Genomic DNA, 21,534 nt, shown 5'->3' with positions numbered 1-21,534 from the left:
GTCGTCATGACGCCAAATTCACTAATGAGCTAATCCAGACTGTTACCTAGCCCTCCCGTTGAAAAACGTAATGACGTCTATAGACGTCTTTGGCAGCCAGTGAGTTTAGTTTTTTTTTTTAATCTACTAACTGTAATATTTTCTGTGGACTGTTGGCCATCAGGGGACGCTCAACTAAAACAAGCAAGAGTTTCTGCAGGTTTAAACATCTCACCCGGTGTCTGAAGGGTTCCAGTTCTTCTTTAGCGTCATCACACAGCGGACATGGATCCTACAGACACACAAGACAAGTGTTTAGAGGTTATTATTAACAGGAACACATCTGAAACAAACATTACAGAGAGTTACAGTCAGATAGAGATACAGGTTGTGTTACCGTAGGAAACAGAGTGACAGGAGGTTAAGTGCTGGTAGGAAATAGACTGAAGGGACACACAAGGTTTGTTACCTTCGTAAAGAGAGTGAGAGTGGGTAAAGTGTTGGTAGAAAATAGTCGGAGGAGCTGCACAGCTGCAGGTCGACTCAGAGGAATAGTCTTCAGGAAAAACATTTGATCTGAGAAAACAGAGAGAAAGAAGCTGTGACTGACCTCCATCGTCCACACTGAACCAGATTATCCACAGAGGCGCCAGCCGACCAATCACAGAGCAGGAGGGAGGACAATGATGCTGACCGTGTGCGCGAACGACAAGAACGATGTGGTGCTCCACATTCTGTACTTGTCGTGTTTTGGTGAAAGTTGATAAATTTTCAGTTTGGTCCAGGATTCTGTGCAAAAGTCTAACAGTGTTGAAATTCTCTAGATGTCAAAGGTCAAGACATCAGCAGGAGGTTCATAAAGACATGAAGAAGAAAGTGTAGAAGTGAAGGTATCGATTTCCTTGTTTACTGTAGGTTTGGGCATCCAGAACCATCAATAGTTAAAATTCAAACAATACCCAACCTCAATGGTTACAGAAAAGACAAGTGGGGTGCTTTCTCAAAATGATCCATTTGAAGACATGACGTCATCTCTGCTGCTCTCTGACGTTTAACATTGAAATTAAAAGCATTAATTTAATTTTGAAGTTTGTCTGCAAAAAATGTAAATTTGTGGTTTAGCAGTTTGATACAGGTTAAATTATTTCAGCGTGAGAAAAACAAGAGGTTTTATATTTATTCTATTAGGAGGAGCAGTGACTGCTGGTCGTATCGGTCGGAAGTCATTCTGGTTATTAGCATGTGACCTTAAACATCGGCTGCTAAACAGCTAGCATGTTAGCACCGGTTTAACTGCAGAACTCTGGCCCGACTGTCGTCACGGAACCCGCCGGTAAACTCACCGAGTCGCACCGAACAGTCCCGGTTCTCTCCCGGATGAAAACTTTCTGGAATCTTCCCGGTCTTACGTGTGAATAAAAAGTAAAGTTACAATTTGGGACGAACACAACACACACAAACAAACACAGCGCAGCTCTTCTTCTCGTACTTCCTGTGTAGATGTGGTCCTGCTGGTTTTCCTGGCGGACAAACGCGGACGATCACGTGCTGCCACCAAGTGGCCAAAATGTGGAACTACATTACTTTCAATCACTGGAGCGCAATTACATGGTTTTTCATTTTAAACTCATAATGATTTAATAAAAATGTCCTCTTAACATTACCCTAAAAAGTCTAATTACATGTAAATACAGTATATGTTAAACTAATGAAACCAATATTATCCTGTACAGTATACTATGTGGAGGTTTAAATAGCACAGGAATAACATGATGGGGATCACTGTATCACGTAAATATTGCATTACATTCCTCCATCAATTGTGGCATTATCTGAGCTTTTAAGATTGTTTGCAAAATATGAAATAATTATTTTTTTTTAACATAGAATGGGGTGGATCTTAAGGCAAGGAAGAGTGGATGGAATTTGAAATCAGAATTGTTTGTGGATGCAACTTTCATGAACAATATAAAATAGGTACGTTGTTAGACATCTTGTCAATATCCTTGACAGATTTTCAAAAAAAACCAAAACCCCAATTCATGGCGTTCCAGCAGGATGCAGAATCTGATCCAGATCCAGATGAAAATTATATGATGAATTTTGAAAACTGGCATATCACTGAGGAAAAATAACAACAAACAATTCAGAAAAAATTTCACAGGTTCAGTTCTGGGTTTAAATGATTTCAGCTAATCTTCTCGTGAAACATGAATCAAACATTTTGTTGTTTTGTTTAGTTTTTATTTTTCACTCTTTAACAAACATTCAACCTGTGCAAATGAGTCAAATGAGTCTGAATTCTGTCCACACTGAAAAACTCAGAAGCCACAGAGGAACTCCAACAGACCGACTGGGAAATAATACTGGGACCGTCCCACCCTTGTGGTTTTTCTCAGGTCGGTTTCAGATCCGATAACTTCGGTGAAACCCTGATATCCTCAAGTTACCTAAACCATAGTCACTCCTCCAACCTAAACTCAATCAAACCAACCAATCAAGAACAAGCACTAGCCAATCAGATGTTTCTTTAGCCCAAAATGAATCTTTCTTGATGTGGTCGTCTCTGTACTGGGACCTACTGGTCTGAACTGGCCTCCTGAGATCCTCTGTGGCTGCAGTGCATTTCCCGGCATGCCTTCGTAAACAGGAAATAAACGGGAAGTAAAGCTTGATGCATGGCATCAGTAATGAGCAGCAACAATGTTCTCGCTGCGTCGGCCATTTTTGGCTCTGTGTGACATCACCATGATGATGTCATGGCAACACTGATCCTTTCACGCTGTAAACACACGCACAAGCACACATGCGCATACACACAAACACACACACACGGTTCTGTAGTCCATCAGCCAATCAGAAGAGCACTGGTCCTCAGGCTTCTGTCAAGTTCGCTCTGATTGGCTGCTTCCTGTCTGACGCCTCGTGTTCCCTTCATCTGCATCGCTGTCAGACAGAAGAGCGCCCTCTGCTGCCACGGATCCTTCCCCATTCTCTTTTTCACTGCTGGGTGTGGACAGGTGAGCTGATCTCCAACCAATGAGATCAGAGGTCAGAGCGGTGATGACATCACGGGTCAGGAAGGTCAGAAATATCCACTGTAACCTGCAGATCCAACAAAGAAAACCAAACATTTAATGTGTATTTCTGATTATGGAATAGCTGCGATTTGAAAACAGAAGAACGCAGGTAAGAGGAAAGGAGAAGGACGCGTCACCTTGATGAAGATGGTGTCATCCTTGATGTAGCTGCCCGTCTCCAGGACGCTCTGAGACACGAAGAGAGGACAGCCAGAGGCGATGTTCATCTCCGCCGCAGGACGTCTGAAGCTGCTGCTGTTTGGGTCGGGCTTAAAAGCATCGCCCAAGTGTTTCCTCGACGGACCCTGGTCCATGAGCATCAGCGTCACCTGCCAGACAAACAGGAAGTCTGTCACTTCATCTTGGATTTTTTTGAGTTTTTTAAATGTCCTGGCTCAGACGAAAACAGTCAGGATGTAACTTTTGTCCATGAACGCAATGATTTCTGTATAAATGAGCTAAATGAGCACCGCTATCGGACTGAAACCAGTCGGTACCTTCTGTTTGAAGGGCCAGGGCAGCAGAGCGTCGTACTCCCCCCTCATGACCACGAAGAAGAGGGACAGGTGCGTCCCTTTGCCCATTCCGTCCCCGTTCAGGTAAACACGAGCACACATCTTGTACCCAAAGTACCCGGTGTAGAACGGCTGTGAGTACAGCGACAGCGTCTTTGCTGCTACCGCCTCCTGTTTCCGTCTCTTGTAGTCGCGGATCTTCCAGATCAGAGTCCCGTTATAACTCGCCGTCTCAAGCACTTGGAAACGAAGGTCCATGTCGGCCAGTCTGATGTCGTGAACGCTCAGCATGTCGTCGTGACGATTCATCTGAGTTTCCAGGGAGGCTGCAGGAGAAACGGGAATTCATTAGTCAGCTTCTGTTTCAGTGTGTGTCAGTCCCCGTATGTACAAGCACACGACCTGAGTCATCGGTCCGCTGCTGGCTCTTACCCAGAGTGTGTGTGGTGGAGCCGGTGCTGCTGCGTCCTCCTTGCTCCAGAGCGTTCAGTCTGGTCCGGACGTTCTCCAGCGATCCCCTCATGTTCTCCACGTCGTCTCGAAGCGCGCGAAGAGAACGGAGCTCCAGCTCCACCTCCAGCAGCTTCTCAGAGTGAGAACTCATGAGTTTCTGCAGGGAGAGAGATGATTGGCTGTTACAGGTCGGAACTGTTCGAATCAGTGGAGATGGCAACACAAAAGAAATGTTTCAATACAGTAAAACTAGAAGACAGCTTCAGTGGATCCAACATGGCACGATGCTCCTGTGGACACGTCTACGGGGACTTTACAGCATGCTTTTCCTTTTAAACACATCAGACACACACAACGTCCGTCCATTCAGGCCCGGGGGTCAAACGTGGCCCTCCACATCATTTTATGTGGCCCGCGAGAGTGTCTAAAAATAAATAGGTCAAAAGTGTGCTTTGAGCCAAACTACATTTCCCACAATGCATTAATTAAGCCCATTTTAACTGACAAAAGTGCTTTGAAGAAAGTTAATGTCCTAACTTGTGTTTGATGTTATTTTTCTTTATTCATTGATAGTTTGATCATTGATTGATTGCTAGTTAATAACCACTTTTTTTTCAATGTATTTATGTTATAATAGAGAAACAAACATTTTTTTTGTGTAACTGTAATGTTTGTAACTTGAATAAGTAATAAATTCACAGTTATTTAACGTTAAGGAGTAGATTTAGTTACATTGAGTTACATTGAGTTACATTTATTAGTTGCATCTGGCCCTTTGTGCTGATGTGGCCCTCAGTGAGTAACAGTTTGACCCCCCCCCTGGTCAGTGTTTTTAGCGTTACCTGCATGGTGGCCAGTTTCTGCTCCGTCTGCCGGTTCTTCTCTCTCAGCTCGTCGTTCTGGTTCTCCAGCTCCGACAGACGGCTGCTCAGAGACGGGAGCACCTTGTAGCGCTCCAACAGCTCACCTTTAACATCGTCCACCTGGGGTTTGAGGATCAAAGAGCAGTCGGGTAAACCGAACCAAACACTCAACTTCCTGCTCGGGTTGTGTCACGACGGTTGCTAGGGTTACCTTGCTCTCTAACGTGGCGTTTCTGTTCGCCATCATCCTCAGGTGCTCCGCTGCAAAGGTGGACTCGTGTTGCCTCATGTCCTGATTCAGACCCTGAAACAAGCAGGAACACAGTTCAGAACACACACATTAGTAAAGTAAAGCCATATTTTACACAGACACACACACACACACACACAGGTGTATTCTGGTGTTACCTTGAAGGAGCAGCCGTAGCGCTGGAACTGACAGCTCACCTGAGCTTTGGGACAGTCGTGTTGGTGACTGGACAGCTACAAACACAAACGTGAATCCGTTACTCTCATCCGCACCGGCTGCTGATGTAAAAACTCCAGCATGCATTAAAGACAGCGTCTTACAAGCTGGATCAGTACCTCGCTCCGGGGCAGGGAGGAGAAGGAGCAGTGGTTCGGACACGACACGGGGAACGCTGGACACACCGTCTCTTTGTGTTTCTGGAAAGAGACGAAAACTTTCTGTTTGTTACGAGACAATAATGACGAAAATTGTCATGTAAAAACTCTGACGTGCTCATCGGTCATCTACCACTATCATGACATCCTCACAAACAAAACCTCAGACGTCTGCCACTAATCTGCCATCGGTCGGACGTACCTGGAGGTCGGTCAGAGGCATCTTGGTCAGGCAGTACTCGCAGCTCGTCTCCCTGTGTTTACATTTCCAGCTCAGGTGGTCGGGAATTTCTTTCCTCATCATTCTTTCTTTACATTTACCCAACGGGCAGGGGACCTCGAAGAACGGACACACATTCAGGTGGTCCTGGAGACGGACAGACAATCACTTTTACACGGACACCCAGGAGTCTTTTACTGTTTAACTCTTTTTAAGTTTGGCTTGCATCCAGTCAGAAAGCCAGATTCAAGCAGTGCATGATGGTTGTTTTCCTCACAGGGATCTGATGTAGACTCATCTGCTCCTGACAGCCGTGAGCTTCACTGCGACAGTAAACCTTCAGAGCCATGATCTCCCGATGGCAGCAAACATCTCTGAAGATCTGAAACAAGAATATTAGTCAGTAAGCGATCAATAATCAATCAGTGACTCGTGATCGATGGATTTTTGAGAAGACTTCCTGCGCACCTTGTCTTTGAACAGAGGCTCCACGTCTGCTGGACATACCGGGTTTATGTGACTGTGGAACAAGAGAGGAGTTGAACAGAGTCAAAAGTGGAACCGGTCAGAGTGATCGTCGATATTCACCTGATCAATGACTTTCAGTTGGCATTAGTGCAAAAAAATACGCAAAATAAATACATTGAGATCATGAAGATGTCAACGGAGCTGCAAGTAAATTCAGTATCAGTTGTTTTTTATGTCCGATGACAAAAACTATACATTTCATTAAAAGATAAAGCATTACTGAAGAAGACGAACGTTTAAGAAGTCGTAGTAACATGACCTCAAGGGTCTGAAGTTGAAGCATAGGTGACCTCTGACCCCATTGGACTTCTTTGAAACCAGTCTGGTAGGTTTGAGCATGACAAACAATCTGCTGAACGCCTGGAAACCACTTCCTGTCTGCGTGCGTCTCACCTGAGGATCTCCTGGATGCAGCTCTGACAGAAGCGATGGCCGCACTCGGTTTGGCGCGGCTGACACAGGACCAGCCTGCAGGCCTCGCAGCAGTATTTGGCTTCTGGAGTTTCTACAAAGTGATCTCTGAATCCTCCATGGAGGGGCAGGAAGCCTGCAGGGACACCTGAACAACAGGGACAACATCCAGGGAGAAGTTAAACCACCTAGTGGACGTTTGAGGAACTGCAGTCAGATGCATCCATTCAAATAAAGTCATTTACTTTTTTTTAATGTCGCCTTCGAACGCTCATAATAAATATTTCACAGCATTAAAACATCAGACTTTTGCTTACCTTGTGAGGCTGTGAGGTCACTGGGGGGCCAGGGGTTGGCGGGGCGGTGGGAGTGTGACGTGATGGCGGGGACCATGGACACGGGCAAGCCTAGGGAGGGCGGCACCTGCTGAAGAGGAATCTGCACCTCCCTCCCGTCAGCACTCCGTCCTGCTGACATGACCTGAGAGCACACCCGGGGGGGGGGGGGGTGTTACTTCGTTAACTTGTTTCTCCTCATTGTAGTTCTTGTTGACGACAGATCTGAGAAAAATGTAGATTTTAAAATTGCGTAAACCTTCCAGCATCTCTCACTTGTAGTCCGTTCAGGACTTCTGTTCATACCAACATGACGTCCTTTTAGTATTATTCATTTTATTTATTTCACATTATGTGTTGGGCAAATGGTATTTCTTCTCAAGTCCTTCACATCAGCTGTTTGTCACACAAAATGGAATATTTGTACACAAAATTACGAAATTAAAAAAGTTGATGGGAAGTTTGCAAAAGTTTGGGAAGTCTGTGGTTTTGTGTTAATTTGAAATTGTGAAGTTGTGCTGGAGCAGATTAACGTCAGTGTTTCTCTTTAAAGACATGAACTACAAAAGCTCGACACGACGACACGACAGAAACACAAAAACCATTTGGAAAAAAATAAAAAAATAGAAGCAAACATTTTGATTCACTTCAGAGACATGTGATGTACGACCTTTAGCCTGTTGTATGTATTCACACACACACACACACACACACACACACACACACACACACACACACACACACACGCAAACAAATCACTTCCTATCATAGCTCAGTGGTGGGGATGCTAGGGGCTTTTCCATCGACTGCATCACACACACACACACACACACACATGCACACACACTTCACTTCCTGTATGTGACATCACCACAAACTTAATTTCCTAAACTTTGATTTCCTAAATTTCAAAATAAAAGTCCTGAATAGTTTAATAAGACGAGGCTAATAGGATTAAAATGTTTCCTAAACTACGATCGACAGTAACTTTGAACAACATTTTGAGTCAAGGGAACAAACTATAAATCAGAAACCTTAGATGAACTACATCAGGTTGATTTTCAAACAGGACCCAACCCGATCGGGTCCCTCCTGTGTTTTTGCTGCAGAATAAAGTCGTTGTGATCGATGAGCGACGGACTGTAATTGTGACGGAGCTGTCGGAGCAGCAGAAACAGAAACAAACAGCCACAGAGGGGGTTTTCCTTCAGGACAGAACAGCTGATCACCAGCAGCAAAACAGAAACTGGAAGGCCTGAAAAAAAAAAAAAAAGATTCTCGGTTTATTTTTAAATGTTATTTTTTTGGTGTTCTGAGCAGCAGACCAAAGATCCGCCGCTCGACAGGACGATCACTCTGCAGCCACATCCAGAGAACTTCACTTTACACAAGGGTCCCTTCACCTGTGCCTCGTTTTCTTTACTCTCTGTTTGTCTCACCTACTTGTCTATCCCTCCTCACCTGTCTCTCCTCCTCTGTCTCTCTGAGGGATCGTGGTCACAGCTCTCTCCACATCAGTCTCATGCACCTGCTGCTGCTGTCACATTCGTATTTTTATGATGAATAACGTAATAATAAATGCCACACCCTGATTCCTGCCCCACCCTTAAAAGCCTCTGTGCAGCCAATGTTTGGTTTGTCCCTTCTGGGCTACCGTAGAAACACGATGCACCGTTGCAGACCTGCTCCTTAACTTCAGGTGATTAATTAGTAATAAAACCATTATCATAAATATTTTATTATTTCTACCAATGACCAACTCAAAAAGTATTTAAAAACTGATGAAGTATTTCTTTGTTTGACAATTTAAATTTTATTACTGTTTTGACTTTAATTTCTGCAGAAACAACATAAATGTACTTTTGTAAATTAATGATAAACTATTACACTGTTATAAACAACAGCAAATATGAGGATATTTGTGTTTATTATCCTTTTAAACCAAACATGAAGGTGTTTTTACATATTTTCTGTTGTTTTATGACTAAATAAGTCATTTTAAAATGTCCAAAAATAGAAACATTTTACTCAAAAAGCTGAAAAACAACAACCTAATCTTGTCTTGTCGTGTTCAAAAACCCAAACATATGACACATTTATGATTTAATGATTGGCTGATTAAAGATTGAGATAATTTCTTTGAAAAACTGTCTGGCTATCACTTGTTCAGTGTCTTCAACAAAAAGAAATTCCGTTCACAGCCAAAAAGAAGAACTAGAACCTGGAAACTTTATGTACGTTCACTCTAATATTAAGTGAAACCAATAATTGATTATCAAAATAGTTGTTTTTAAATCTCTTTCCCTCAACACATTGATTAAATGTTGTAGCTCTAGCTTTCTGACATTCTGTGAACTCTTAAAATAAATGGGTTAATCAGGAACATTTGCTTTCTGATAAGTCAATAATGAAATTCTGTACACGTGTTATTTTACTTGGAGCATTTTGCACCAATTTCTTCCTTTTTTACAACTGATATTTACTTTTTTGTGTTGACATTTTGCACAACGTTGTGAATTAAATAAAGGATGTGAACACTTCTTCACCATTGACGGTGAGAACTGCAGCGTGTTTCCTGTGATGTTTTTCAAGTGTTTAGTGATTAAATGTGAGCAGAGGAGAGTCACTGGTGGGTGGATTTTATCTTTCACATTCAACTTAACTTTTTTACACCAATAGAAGAAACTTAACAGCTTAAACGTGGACGTGAAAACTATATTTCATGCTGAAATACTGAAGTTTCATGAGAAAATTAATTTTAAAGAAGATGTTAAAAGGAATTATTGTTTAAAAATAGATTTAAATTACTTAGAAAATGGAAAAAATAATACGTTTACAGCAACAATGAGGACAAAAAAAATAAAACGCCTTCCCTCAACCATCCTGGAAATTTTTTAATTCCCCTCATCTTCAGTCAGTCTCTGGGATTGATTGATCAGGTCTGTCTCTGAGCGATTTAAAAATCTTTATCACGTTTAACGGCGTTATTGTCAATTTTACTGATCGATGACTGCTGGATCTTCTCTCGGGTCTCCCCCCCTGACTGTTGGGTTCGGGTCACCGAACCGAGCTGTGATGTAAACACACGGTTCCGACTGCCCATGCTAACACACACCTAGCATCATTAGCTCCTTGTTTCTCTGATCAATGGAGATCACTTTAATTTAAACAGACACACGTACACGTACACGCACACACACACACACATACAACACACACGCGTAGCTAGCTGTAGCATCTTGCTGTGTTTCACACCGTTAGGTTGTGCTAAAACACACGGCTAAACCCGTTCTCCGGTTCTACCAGGTTCTGCTGCGGTTCTGACTCACATGAATCTCCTCCACAGGCCGAAGCTCAGCTCAGCAGCTCCGCGGCTCGGCGCTCTCTCTCTCCTCTCTCTCTCTCAGGGATTCACACTGTCAACCTGCCGCTACCTCGGAACGTCCGGGCCTCAGGAGGACTCCTCATGGTCCAGGTTCGGGTTCAGGGTTCTTCGGGATTTCCAGATTCTGTCGGTCCTGATAAGTGTGTGCTTGTGTGAGAGCGACAAGTCACTGGGATCCAGTACTGAGATCCAACGGGGAAAACTGGGCTGATCACCCTGGAAACCCCCTCCACTGCTTCCGCCCAGGAAATCCCCCAGCTGCCCAGAAAGAGAGAGAGCGGCGGCCACTAGGGGCGCTGTTTCCCCGCTGACAGACGGGAGAGAAAGCCGGCTTGAAGGGTCGCTGTTTACCCGTGGCTGCCTTGGAAAGAAGTAACCACCAGGGGGCGCATGTTTTTTTAAAAAACGGATCTATAGTCAGTCTAGAGGGCGCTGTTTTACGCAATCTGTTAATTCAAAACAAATTACAACGACGCCCTGTCTACACAACTATTTGGTAAAATATACAGATAATCTTTGGGAATATGTCTACTTGAAATTACACTGTGAACATATTCAGTGTTGGTTTTGGTGTAATGTTTATAACTTGCTTATGAAAGTACAGTAAAAAAAAACTGTTGAGAACACAATTCTTTTCAACCAGTAAATAACTACATGAATAATACCTGATGTTTTTTTGAAATCTACGTACTTGTCTAGAGGTAAAACTTCTCCCTTCATGAACTGCAAAGAAACACTCCTTCTTGGATTCTGTCCATCAGTGAATGTTTTATTGACAGTATCATGACTTTATTCAAGGCTATACAGATAGACTCTCATATACAACTTTTAATCAACATCTCATTCATGTCTGCATATAAAAGAGCATCTGAAAATAGGTGGATTGCGAATATTGTCAGAAATTTACTGAATTTCCATGAAACCTTATAAAATCGAATCATTGTCATACACAGTATTGAACTATGTTTTGTTCACCGGTGGCTGCTAGGAAAGAGTCTGCCACCAGGGGGCGCATGTGTACTAGTGGCTGCTTGGAAAGAGACAGCCACCAGGGGGCGTTGTTCTGCCGTAATCTGTGAACATACAAGCACTGCTGCAGACCGTTTTGTGATGATGAAAAACAGAAAATATACAACTATGCCTTACATACACACAACTATTTGATAAAATGTACAGATTATCTTTACAAATATGTCCATTTGAAATTACAGTATGAACAAATTCAGTGTTCTTTTTATATATTTTTTTAATATTATTCCTTTTCCACTTAGATCTTAATTCTTCTCCAAAGTATATTCTCCCTGTTTCTGTTTGTCTGAATGCTGCTGCAACATCTGAATTTCCCAGTTTTGGATATTTAAATTATATCTTATCTTTTTGTGGTGTATGAAAGTAACACAATTCTTTTCAATCAGTAAATAACTACATAAATAATAGCTGATGATTTTTTAAATGTACTTGTCTAGAGGTAATTCCCTTCATGAATTGAACTGCACAGAAACACTCCTTCTTGGATTCTGTCCATAAGTGAATGTTTTATTTACAGTAACATGACTTTATTCAAGCCTTACTTACAGAAAAAAAAGACAGAACCTTGTGTGAAACTTTCAACATCTCATTCATGTCTGCACATTAAAGAGCATTTGAAAATCAGTGGATTGCGAATATTGTCCGATATTTACAGAATTTCCATTAAACCTTACAAAATCAAAACATTTCATGTATTGAATTAGGAGAAAATACTGCTTTCTTACTAAATAAACATTCATATAAATACACCATTCACAGGTGAACTTCAGCATTTCAGTATTTGCTGGATGGATTCTGATGAAATGTGATTCAGAGGTGTGGTGTCTGAGAACAAAGCCCAGCACCGGTCAGTCAGTCCAGGATGTCCTGGCGGAGTTTCCCCTCTGGGCACTGCTGACGTGGGGCCCTTGAGCAAGGCACTGGAGTCAAAACTGCTCTGGACACTTGGCTATGTTTCAACCTCTTTCCTCTCTGCTTCCTGTTTCTACTTACTGATGAACTTAATCTCAAGTCTTTCAATGAATGAAATAAGATTGGATCGATAATTCTATACAATGTTGGATGTTCAAAAGTTAACACAGAATTTAAAAAAGCGAGGGAGAAGAAGCAGAAGCAGGACAAAAAAAAAATTTATTGATAAACTTTGGTTTCACTATCACTCCTATAAAATGTCATAAATATCCCCAAAAACAGGATAAAACGAGTGACATCATCAGGACCGGACACGCCTCCTGCATGAGTGATGTCATCAACATGGGAAGTTCAATAAAAACAGAAAATATTGTTCAAATATAAGAGATAAAAACTCAAATAGAAAAAAGCCTCATCCACTCTGTCAGGTCAGGTCTGATTTGTGATTGGTCCAGAGCACGCAGTGATGATACACACCCGACCAATTAAACATACACACTCACGGATAAATTGAGAAAATAAAATACAATAAAACACAGGACGTCATGATAAAACCAGCTGAATGAGGTCGGAGGTCACACGGCCTCAGGAGGCCTGAGGCTTCTTGGGGTCAACTGGAGAAGATGAGTCCTGCAGCAGAGAACAGAGTCACAGTAGAGCCACAGTGGAGCTCCAATCGAGGCTCAGTGGAGTCACAGAATCACAACAGAGCTAGAGTAGAGTCACAATAGAAGCTACAACGGAGCTACAATAAAGTCACAGTAGAGTCACTGCAGTCACTATAGAGTCACAGCAGAGCTACAGTGGCGTCACCATGGAGACACAATGCAAATACAATGGAGTCACAGTAGAGCTGAAGTGGAGTAACAAAGGGATCTTAATACAAGACAGAGAGGATTCTGGGATTTGTGGCAAACACCACAGATCCTCCTTACCTCTTTCATCTCCTTAGGAGGTGCCTCCTCCTCCTCAGCGGGACACACCTCCATCTTCTCCTCCTCTTCTACTCCTCCTTCTCCTGCCTCCATCCCGTGTTCAGCCTCCCACTCCTGAAGGACCTCATCCAGATTGAACCTCCGTCTGTAGTTCACCAAGAAGTTCTTCACCTGGACCACCGACTTGTTGCCAATTACGTCTGAGATGGCCTGAAAGTCCCGCCCATATTTCCTGATGGCTACAAAACAGAAGGCGATTGGTTGACTGACAGCGACACAGGTGAGACAGACTCAGGTGTCAGGCCGACCTTGTACAGCGAGCAGCTGCTCCTCTGTGGTCCAACGAGTGTTGAACTTCTGAGTAACCTGGAATCAAACAACAGAAACGCAACGATCAGTTGCCACAGCAACAACATCAGAGCTGTAAACAACAGCAGTTGCTACGTGCTGTTGTGTTGCCATAGTTACCTCAGGCTGTCTGAATTCGTCAACTCCTGAACTGATTTTGTCCTTCAGACAGCTGTTGGACTGTTTGATGGTCTGGATCTAGGAAACAAGATCCAGGTGAGGACAGACATGTGATCAGAGACACAGACATGTGATCAGAGACACAGACATGTGATCAGAGACACAGACAGGTGATCAGAGACACAGACAGGTGATCAGAGACGCAGACAGGTGATGAGACAGACCTGTCTCTTGATGGACACCAGCTGACAGTCCAGCTGTCTGATGAATCCCTGAGGGGTTGAGGACGACAGCGACACCACGTCCTGCTGATTCAGAAACATTCCTCTGGGAGGACGCTTCTTCAAACGCTGAGACGTCTTACCGCCTGTCTGCAGCCGCACAGAGAGGCAGACAGGTCACTGACAGGCGAGCGCAGACAGACGGGAGCTACAGGTGTTCAGGTGTGTTACCTTCAGTCCAATGGTTGGTTTGACCTCTGACCTCTCTGGTCCAGCACGCACCTGAAATGAAATCAGTCTGTCAACTTTAGAAGCAGCTGGTCATCCACAAAAAAAACACAAAGGTCTAAGGAACAGTCAACAGTCAGTAAGCAGCCTTTACCTCTTTCTTGTCCTCTTTTTTCACGTCCACCTCGGACTCGCAGGGAGGATTTACGTTTCCTTCCTCGACTTCCTCGTCACTGAAACACAAAACAAAAGTATTGATTCCGGACCACCACTGAGATTACAGGAAACGTCTGAGTTCACCTGTAGTGTCAACTGTAGTCTTGTGTTACCTGTAGTCGTGTGTTACCTGTAGTCTTGTGTTACCTGTAGTCTTGTGTTACCTGTAGTCTTGTGTTACCTGTAGTCGTCTGTTACCTGTAGTCGTCTGTTACCTGTAGTCGTGTGTTACCTGTAGTCTACCTTGCCGCTCACCTGTCACCTCTGTCTCTCTTGTGTTTGCGAGTCTGTCGGTCCATCAGACTCGTTTTACTGCGACTTTTCTTCCAGGAGTAATAAAATCGGACCAGACTGGCCATCGTTTTATCTGGTAACTACAGGGACAGAGATGGAGTCCAATAATCAATGACCCTCATTGATCAGTAATCAGTATACACACTTCATGCTGGTTACAGTACATGCTGACAGTGCTGGGATCACGCTGCTTTAACGGTACCATTTGTTGGATGCGGTGGAAGCTCTTTCCGTGGAAACTGAAGGCCTGCTCAAACAGGACTCTGTCCTCCACCGTCCACTCGTCGGGAAACGGAGTGTAGTTCGGCAAGTCTGCCAGGGATTTCTCAATGTTGTGCTTGTGCCAGAAAAGCATCCCAAGAGCCTGAGAACAGAGATATTTATTAGACAAAGCCTATCTGAAGTACTAAGTCTAGATAAAGGTACAAAAGCTGACCTGCTCCACGTTGTACCCATGTTTCTCTTTGGCGATGGTGATGTACTCGTCCACTGGAAGACAGAAAACACTGCAGTCCAATCTGAACGTACTTCACTGTTTAATGTGAGGCACAACTTCAGAGTCGCTTCTTACACTGAGTCTCGTTCAGACAGTCGCTGGGGATCCAAACCAACATGCCAAGATTTTCTCTGGCCTGGGCCGCCTGGGCCACATCTGACCACACACACACACAACACACACACACACACACACACACACACACACACACACACACACACACACACACACACACACACACACACACACACAAGGTAAATATTCTTTTAACACTCATCTGACCGGTTACACATTCAGACAGTAGGATAGGATTTGGAAGTGAACGGTGTTTCATCTAGCCTGTAGTTGTGTGTGAATAGTTTACTTTGGTTTCATCACAAGCTAATTGCGTACTAGCAACAACTCAACTTATTTGATGAGTAACCGTGGACTAATCTAAACCACCTGTCCCGACACAGACTGACTTTAACGTTTCCAACAACATTCAGTTGTCCACCCAGTGAATTTCTTCCCCCCTGTTCCAGCAGTGACCTCATAGCTCAGGTTTGGTATGTGTTTGCACCTGGCTCGGTTCTGTCCAGTGGGCTCGCTAATAATATTCTGGCCGCCATTCACTTGTGTCAAAAACCGCTTCCAGAACATCAGAATCTTAAATGTGCTGTTCTACTCTTCAGGCGTCCACTTCCTCCACCAACTCTGCAGGAACAGTTTGGCTAAAACATTTCTTACATTCCATCTATAAATAAGTACAACATTCTATTTCCCTAATAAACATGTTTCAGGTTATTTTATTTAATCTCTAGGCCCGTTATTACAGATAAACCACGAAAGTCGAGGCGTTTAGAAAGATCTGCCGCACAGTCAAACACTTCAACGAGCCAGTTGTTCGAGGCTACACCTCAGCATCCAGGCTACCGGATCCTTGTTTCGTCTCTTACCCGGATCAAAATCCGGCACCACGGCCTGGTACTGCAGACCCACCCGCATCCCTCCTCCACCTGCACAGGCACACAGACAGCAGCACTCAGGAGCAGAACTCAACAGAACACACGGTGTCCCGCTGGACTCCAGAGACCGAGGCTACCCACCATGCTCCTCGTCGCTGCTGGAGCCAGAACTTCCTTCTTCCCAGCAGCTGCTTCCATTACCGGACAGGCTCTTGGGGCCGGCTTTGGGGACCGGTCCCTGGACGCTGGTACCGCTGCCCCCCGGGGTTCTGCCCCTCCGCTTCCCCGGAGCGTCGGAGTTCCTCTCCAGCATCGTCGGCATGTCGAGGGCCCCAACAGCTGGCTGCTAACTCGGGCTAATAGTGAGCTAGCAGGCTAAGCCCTGCTAACAGAGCTGATCGAGGCTATCTGGACTCGGGCTAAGCGGACGAACCTGTCCGGTCCGGGAGCAGCAGGGCGGTTCGGTGCAGAGCGGAGACCCGGAGGAGGTTCTGATCTTCCCGGTGGAGCGAACAGAAGATTAATGAGCTCCAACAAAAAGATGCTAACAGTTGAAGCGAGACTGAAGCGTCACACTGAGTCTGAAAAGTTAAGGAACAAACACCCGGAACCAGAATGAAGCAGTTAGAACCAGACCCACACCCGCAGACCGAACCACCGACACCGGCAGAACCGGGAGGACCGACCGACCCCGGAGGAACCTAATCAGAGATCAGACTGGCTCAACCTGATCGATCTGAGCAGGAGTGTGTGTGTGTGTGTGTGTGTGTGTGTGTGTGTGTGTGTGTGTGTGTGTGTGTGTGTGTGTGTTTGATCTCTGCTGCCATCACAGGTCACACTTTAAAAACACCAAATAAATCCAATTACAACAATAATTATTAATAGTCTAATGACAGTAATTATAATTAAATATTGCATTATACTAATGATTCTATTCTATTGAAGTGTGTGTCATTCACTTGAAAAAAAATGTCCTGTTTGATGATTTAATGACATCATTATTCATTCATTCATTATAAATAAATTAAGAGGCTGTTATTTTTCTGAATGAACGAGTTCATGATGTTGTTGATCCAGTTAAACAATGACCCGTTTCAATAAAGTGAGAGTAGATTTTATTAATAGAAAGTCTGCAATAATTGTCTGATTAATTCAGCTTGCACATTAAATATCAACACAGATATTGTGTTGTGCAAACTGCCAAATGTGATTATCTATATTTGAATCTTCAGAATTTTCAGTTTATTATAAGGACCACAGGAAAGGATTAGAGTCAGAATTCTGAGAACCATAAAGGATTTAATGAACCAGTCTGTCGATTTCCTGTACTGACTTCCTGTGGGCATGAATTTTCATTTCTGAGAAGTCCGCCCTAAGTGTCTCATTTCAGATACAATATGAGGTATGTGCTGTAGTGTTTTGTGCCTCAGATATCATTTTTTCTTAATTGGAGACAGATATAGACTGCTGCACTCTTTCAGCATGAAGCCACGCTCTTGTAAGAGGAATAGGACTAGAGATTTTCTCCTGGAATAAGAAAGGATGTTGGTTTTTTTGGTAGTAGACATAGAATATTGGAGCTTTCAGCTGTGCAAATTACCCATGAGGTGGGCCCTAACACAGGAACGTAACATCACAGTCGGTTTCTTTTGAATCTGTCCTTCACTGAGCTCTAAACTGATCCTGAGGGCTCACTTCGGATTTCCTTAAGTCCCTGAAATAAACAGGCAGACAGTTGACATCTTCCAACACTAACACTACAGGAGCAGCATCAGAACTACTGACAGTAGTAAAGAGAATAATAATGCAGAGGCTAATGAACATGTGATGTGTGGTCTCCTTGTGAATTTGAAAGTCTTTATTTCATATTCTTGCTTGTCTCCCACCTTTAAATCAAAATGTGGACGGTGCAGCTGATGCTTGATAAACTTAAACTATTCAAACAAATAAAAATACATTTACTTGCTTCAGTTTCCACCGGATAACAGTACAGGTATTTCATTTTTATTTGACTTTGAAGAAGGGGAGCTTTTTGAATCTCTCTAAATCTTAATGCTGTGATTTGGTTCTAAAAAAAATAAATACAAAACACATGTGCAGTAGCGGCGATCGACCAGCAGGAGGAGCGCCTCGTTTGGTAACAGCAGGTCAAACTGATTTCCTTTGTTTTGCTGATGCAGGTTGACTTTTAAGTTAAAAAAAAGTTTATTTCGCTTTCACAAAGTTGAAGTCACTTGATCACAGACTTAGTAAATTGAATTATTCCTGATGTTTCAATCGATTTTAATTTGTTATCGTTCTTCATTTAAAACAGTCCCTTTGACGACACTTTATTTGTTCGTTTTGGACATAAATAAATTCAAATTTTGATTAATTAATTTTTTTCTTTTATTCTAGCAACTCGTATTTCAAACAGATGAGCAAACGGGCCGCCGTCAACAGTTCAACTTAACATTCTGGGAGGTTAAAAAAAGATTTGACGAGGTGAGAATGTGTGAAGCAGCTGACTGAAGCTGAACTGAAACACCTGCGCCCTCGTCACACACACACACACACACACACACACACACACACACACACACACACACACACACACACACACACACACACAATCCTTCATTGATTATCGGTTATCAATACGAAGAGGAAATACAGCGAACAGAACAGACCCAGTCTCTGTTGTTTGCCTCCATTATTTTATCTGCGGCAGTTCGTGCAGTTATGCGCGCTATGTGAGATACTCGACCCCCCCCCCTTAAAAAAAAACACACACACACATACACACACACATTACCATCCACACATGGAGCTGAAACTAGCCGGAGGAGAGGCGGGGCGGAGCGGCAGAGGAAGCGGCCGGGAGAGCGACGGCATTCCCCGACGGCGCGGCGGGGAGCGGCATAAGACGCATGACGGGAGGCGCGGAGCAGCGAGGCGGCGGTGGGAGGAGGAGGAGGAGGAGGAGGAGAGGTCGGAGGTGAGGGTTGTTGGTGGGCGGAGAAGCTATAAAGGTTCCAAGCAGCCGAGGACGGAGGCTGGGTTGAGGGACGTACAGTTAGGTGTGAACCGGGGACCGGCGCCCCTGGGACTCTTGCGCGTCGCCATGCCGTGGCTGGCGTCCTCTCAGCTGGACTGTCTGTCCTCGTCTCCGTCTCAGCGGCAGTGCGAGCGGACGGTGTTCTCCTTCTACTGCGCGGTGCGCGAACAGCTGCCGGTCTGGGTGCTGGAGGACATGCGCCGCATGGAGGTCCTGTTCTGGGAGGACGGACGTCCGCGGGCCTTCCTGCCGTCAGACGCGCTGCTGTACGCGCTTGTGCACGATCACCAGGACTACGCGCGTTACCTGCTCAACAGGTACTCTGTGAGCGCGCTCCGAGCGCCAAGGTGCAACTTCTGCTGCTGCCGCGGCAGCGGCTCGCCGCACCTGTCCGTGGCGGTGCGCTACGACCGCCTGTCCATCCTCGGGATGATGGTGGACTCCCTGAAGGACTGCGACTCGCAAGGGGAGCTCCAGGGATACCTGGACGGCCGCGGCGGCTGCTCGCATGTGGCGGACGCGGGGAAGACGGCGGTGCAGCTGGCGGTGGAGCTGTCCCGGTCCGACTGTCTGCTGATGCTGCTGGTTCACGGCGCGCAGCCGGACTGTCTGGACGCGGCGCTGCAGCGGCTCGTCTCCGCGGACGCGGCGGAGCGGCGCAACGCGCAACGCTGCCTCGACTTTCTGCTGCTGTTCCTGCCAAAACCTCCGGTGCCGCACCGCCTGCACGACGAACCGCAGCGTTGGCAAAGCCTTCTGGGAAATGAAGTGTTCAGCTGGTTGTGCGGTCTGGCCCCGGCGACGCTCCTGCTGCAGGCGCTCAGGTGTTTGGCCCGGACCGGCCCGGATCAGATCGCCGCGCTGCCGGACTTCCTGCAGCTGCACAGCTAGCAGAGACTTCACCAATCAGCTGCCAGGACTGCTGTGATTGGACGATGTAAATAAAATTTAAAAAAAAAACATGCATTCAAACCGCTGAGTCAGCAGCCAGATGAACAATTCGGGGGTAAGTCATCTCCACCTGATCAATGAGCCAGGATCCACTTCAAAGTGTCTCAGCCTCAGATGTGTCGTGACCCCCCCCCCCCCAGAATATGCAGACATGATCCAAAGCAGCCAAATCTTCATTGAAAGCAGTCAAAAGTGACACCCACACAGGGATGGGGCTTTTTCATTTCATCCAGGGTGAGCAGTCGGGTCACGCTGTGACCAGAGTGGGCATAAGATTGTGACCTTTGACCTCACGTTGCACAATTTCTACTCGTACAAAATGGGACAATCTTACGACGTTTGTGCAATCATTCAGTATCTGCCTGGCCAATAGGAGCAGCTGTAGGTAATAAACTGAGGGTTAGAAATGACAGAACTGACGTTTAACATGCAGCTCAATCAAATATCATCGATCATATTGATCATCCGTGACTCGGATTGTGATTAGTAACGATCAATCCTGGTGTCAGATCTCCGCTGGTACCTCCAGGCTTTCTTCAGGTCTCCTGTTTCCTCCTGTGACGTTTGACGGACAGATCACGTTTGACTCTGGTCACTTCATGGCTCCAGAGTCTGTCGTTTGATTCCGGCCTATTTAAATTCATTGTAAATAAAAATATTGAATGAAAAGCGAAGTTGTAAATACTTTCTGCGGTGGCGTAGTGGTCTTTTCTGACTGCATGCTCTCCATGAATTCATTAACAGATGGATTCATAAATGTATGATTAATAAATGTGTTAAATGACTGGTGTCTTGACTTTCATTTCAAAATAAAAAGCTTCAATTGTCAAAAATTTATGAAAGATGTTGCGCAGCATCAGGATATAAGTTTTAATACAACCTTAGGATTAGGTGATTATTGATTATAGTATTAATTGTATGTATAGACTGTATCTTATGCATGTGTTGGTGTGTGAGGGAGGAGGAAGGTGTCCAGCAGAAATCAATCTCCTGTCAACAGTCAGGGTGGTTGTGTGACCCCCCCCCCCCATGAATTTGATTGATAGATGCAGGTCAGAAGCACCCCCCTATCTAGTTATATAATCTTTCAAACATGCAGGCTCTGCCTACTTGTCCTCCTTCAATCTGGCGTCAGTTTTTGGACTTCATTTAGTTCTGGTTCAAACCGGTTTGTAGAATTAAAATCTGGTTGCTACGGTGATTAGATTGTGTTTGACCTTTCGGTTTGTGTGTTGCTAACATACACTTACCCCGACTAGTTAAACCTGTCTAGAGTTAGTCTGGTTAAGACAGCTGGAACCTGAACAAAAGGCGTCTGCTGTGGAATCTGTTTTGTGTTTACCGTCTCCAGTTTTTGACAGACATCAATCATCTGTCTTCATGATAACATGAATAATCACTGATAAT

The 21,534-nt window shown here is 44.6% G+C and overlaps 4 protein-coding genes across 9 annotated transcripts in view; 1 reads left to right on the top strand and 3 right to left on the bottom strand.

Annotated features, from left to right (window-relative positions):
* The window catches only part of mipol1 (mirror-image polydactyly 1), a 31,053-nt gene extending 29,561 nt beyond the window's left edge, over nucleotides 1–1,492 (bottom strand). For both annotated transcript variants that reach the window (XM_068339704.1, XM_068339705.1), the window contains exon 1: nucleotides 1,323–1,492. The gene's annotated coding sequence lies outside the window, so the exon portion shown is untranslated. The remainder of the gene's footprint in view (nucleotides 1–1,322) is intronic.
* A 717-nt stretch (nucleotides 1,493–2,209) lies between these two features.
* traf3 (TNF receptor-associated factor 3) lies at nucleotides 2,210–10,646 on the bottom strand. 5 transcript variants are annotated; one of them, XM_068339421.1, is made up of 15 exons: nucleotides 10,338–10,646; nucleotides 8,043–8,263; nucleotides 6,991–7,233; nucleotides 6,656–6,821; nucleotides 6,203–6,254; nucleotides 6,012–6,116; nucleotides 5,717–5,881; nucleotides 5,461–5,556; nucleotides 5,299–5,373; nucleotides 5,102–5,194; nucleotides 4,870–5,010; nucleotides 4,007–4,184; nucleotides 3,557–3,900; nucleotides 3,197–3,388; nucleotides 2,210–3,084 (listed from the first exon to the last, which is right to left on the bottom strand). In XM_068339421.1, the coding sequence occupies exons 3-15, from the start codon at nucleotides 7,148–7,150 to the stop codon at nucleotides 3,049–3,051; spliced, it is 1,803 nt and encodes a 600-aa protein (XP_068195522.1). In that variant the 5' UTR covers nucleotides 7,151–7,233; nucleotides 8,043–8,263; nucleotides 10,338–10,646; the 3' UTR covers nucleotides 2,210–3,048. The 5 variants fall into 5 exon arrangements, with proteins under 5 accessions (XP_068195522.1, XP_068195521.1, XP_068195520.1 ...); XM_068339420.1 differs by having other exon boundaries at nucleotides 6,991–8,263; XM_068339419.1 differs by lacking the exon at nucleotides 8,043–8,263.
* A 1,262-nt stretch (nucleotides 10,647–11,908) lies between these two features.
* On the bottom strand, nucleotides 11,909–18,298 carry rcor1 (REST corepressor 1). The gene is made up of 13 exons (XM_068339548.1): nucleotides 16,281–18,298; nucleotides 16,131–16,190; nucleotides 15,268–15,348; nucleotides 15,133–15,185; nucleotides 14,899–15,060; nucleotides 14,658–14,776; nucleotides 14,341–14,419; nucleotides 14,190–14,240; nucleotides 13,962–14,108; nucleotides 13,738–13,815; nucleotides 13,578–13,635; nucleotides 13,270–13,508; nucleotides 11,909–12,964 (listed from the first exon to the last, which is right to left on the bottom strand). The coding sequence occupies exons 1-13, from the start codon at nucleotides 16,459–16,461 to the stop codon at nucleotides 12,920–12,922; spliced, it is 1,353 nt and encodes a 450-aa protein (XP_068195649.1). The 5' UTR covers nucleotides 16,462–18,298; the 3' UTR covers nucleotides 11,909–12,919.
* Nucleotides 18,299–18,927: 629 nt separating this feature from the next.
* On the top strand, nucleotides 18,928–20,912 carry ankrd9 (ankyrin repeat domain 9). Its single transcript, XM_068339019.1, has one exon. The coding sequence runs from the start codon at nucleotides 18,943–18,945 to the stop codon at nucleotides 20,065–20,067; it is 1,125 nt and encodes a 374-aa protein (XP_068195120.1). The 5' UTR covers nucleotides 18,928–18,942; the 3' UTR covers nucleotides 20,068–20,912.
* The last annotated feature ends 622 nt before the right edge of the window (nucleotides 20,913–21,534 follow it).

The sequence above is a fragment of the Antennarius striatus genome, chromosome 17 (assembly GCF_040054535.1).
Source record: "Antennarius striatus isolate MH-2024 chromosome 17, ASM4005453v1, whole genome shotgun sequence".
In the NCBI taxonomy this organism is placed as follows: Eukaryota; Metazoa; Chordata; class Actinopteri; order Lophiiformes; family Antennariidae; genus Antennarius; species Antennarius striatus.
The sequence above is the reverse complement of the archived record's forward strand: the minus strand, read 5'-3'. Positions and strand labels throughout refer to the sequence as shown.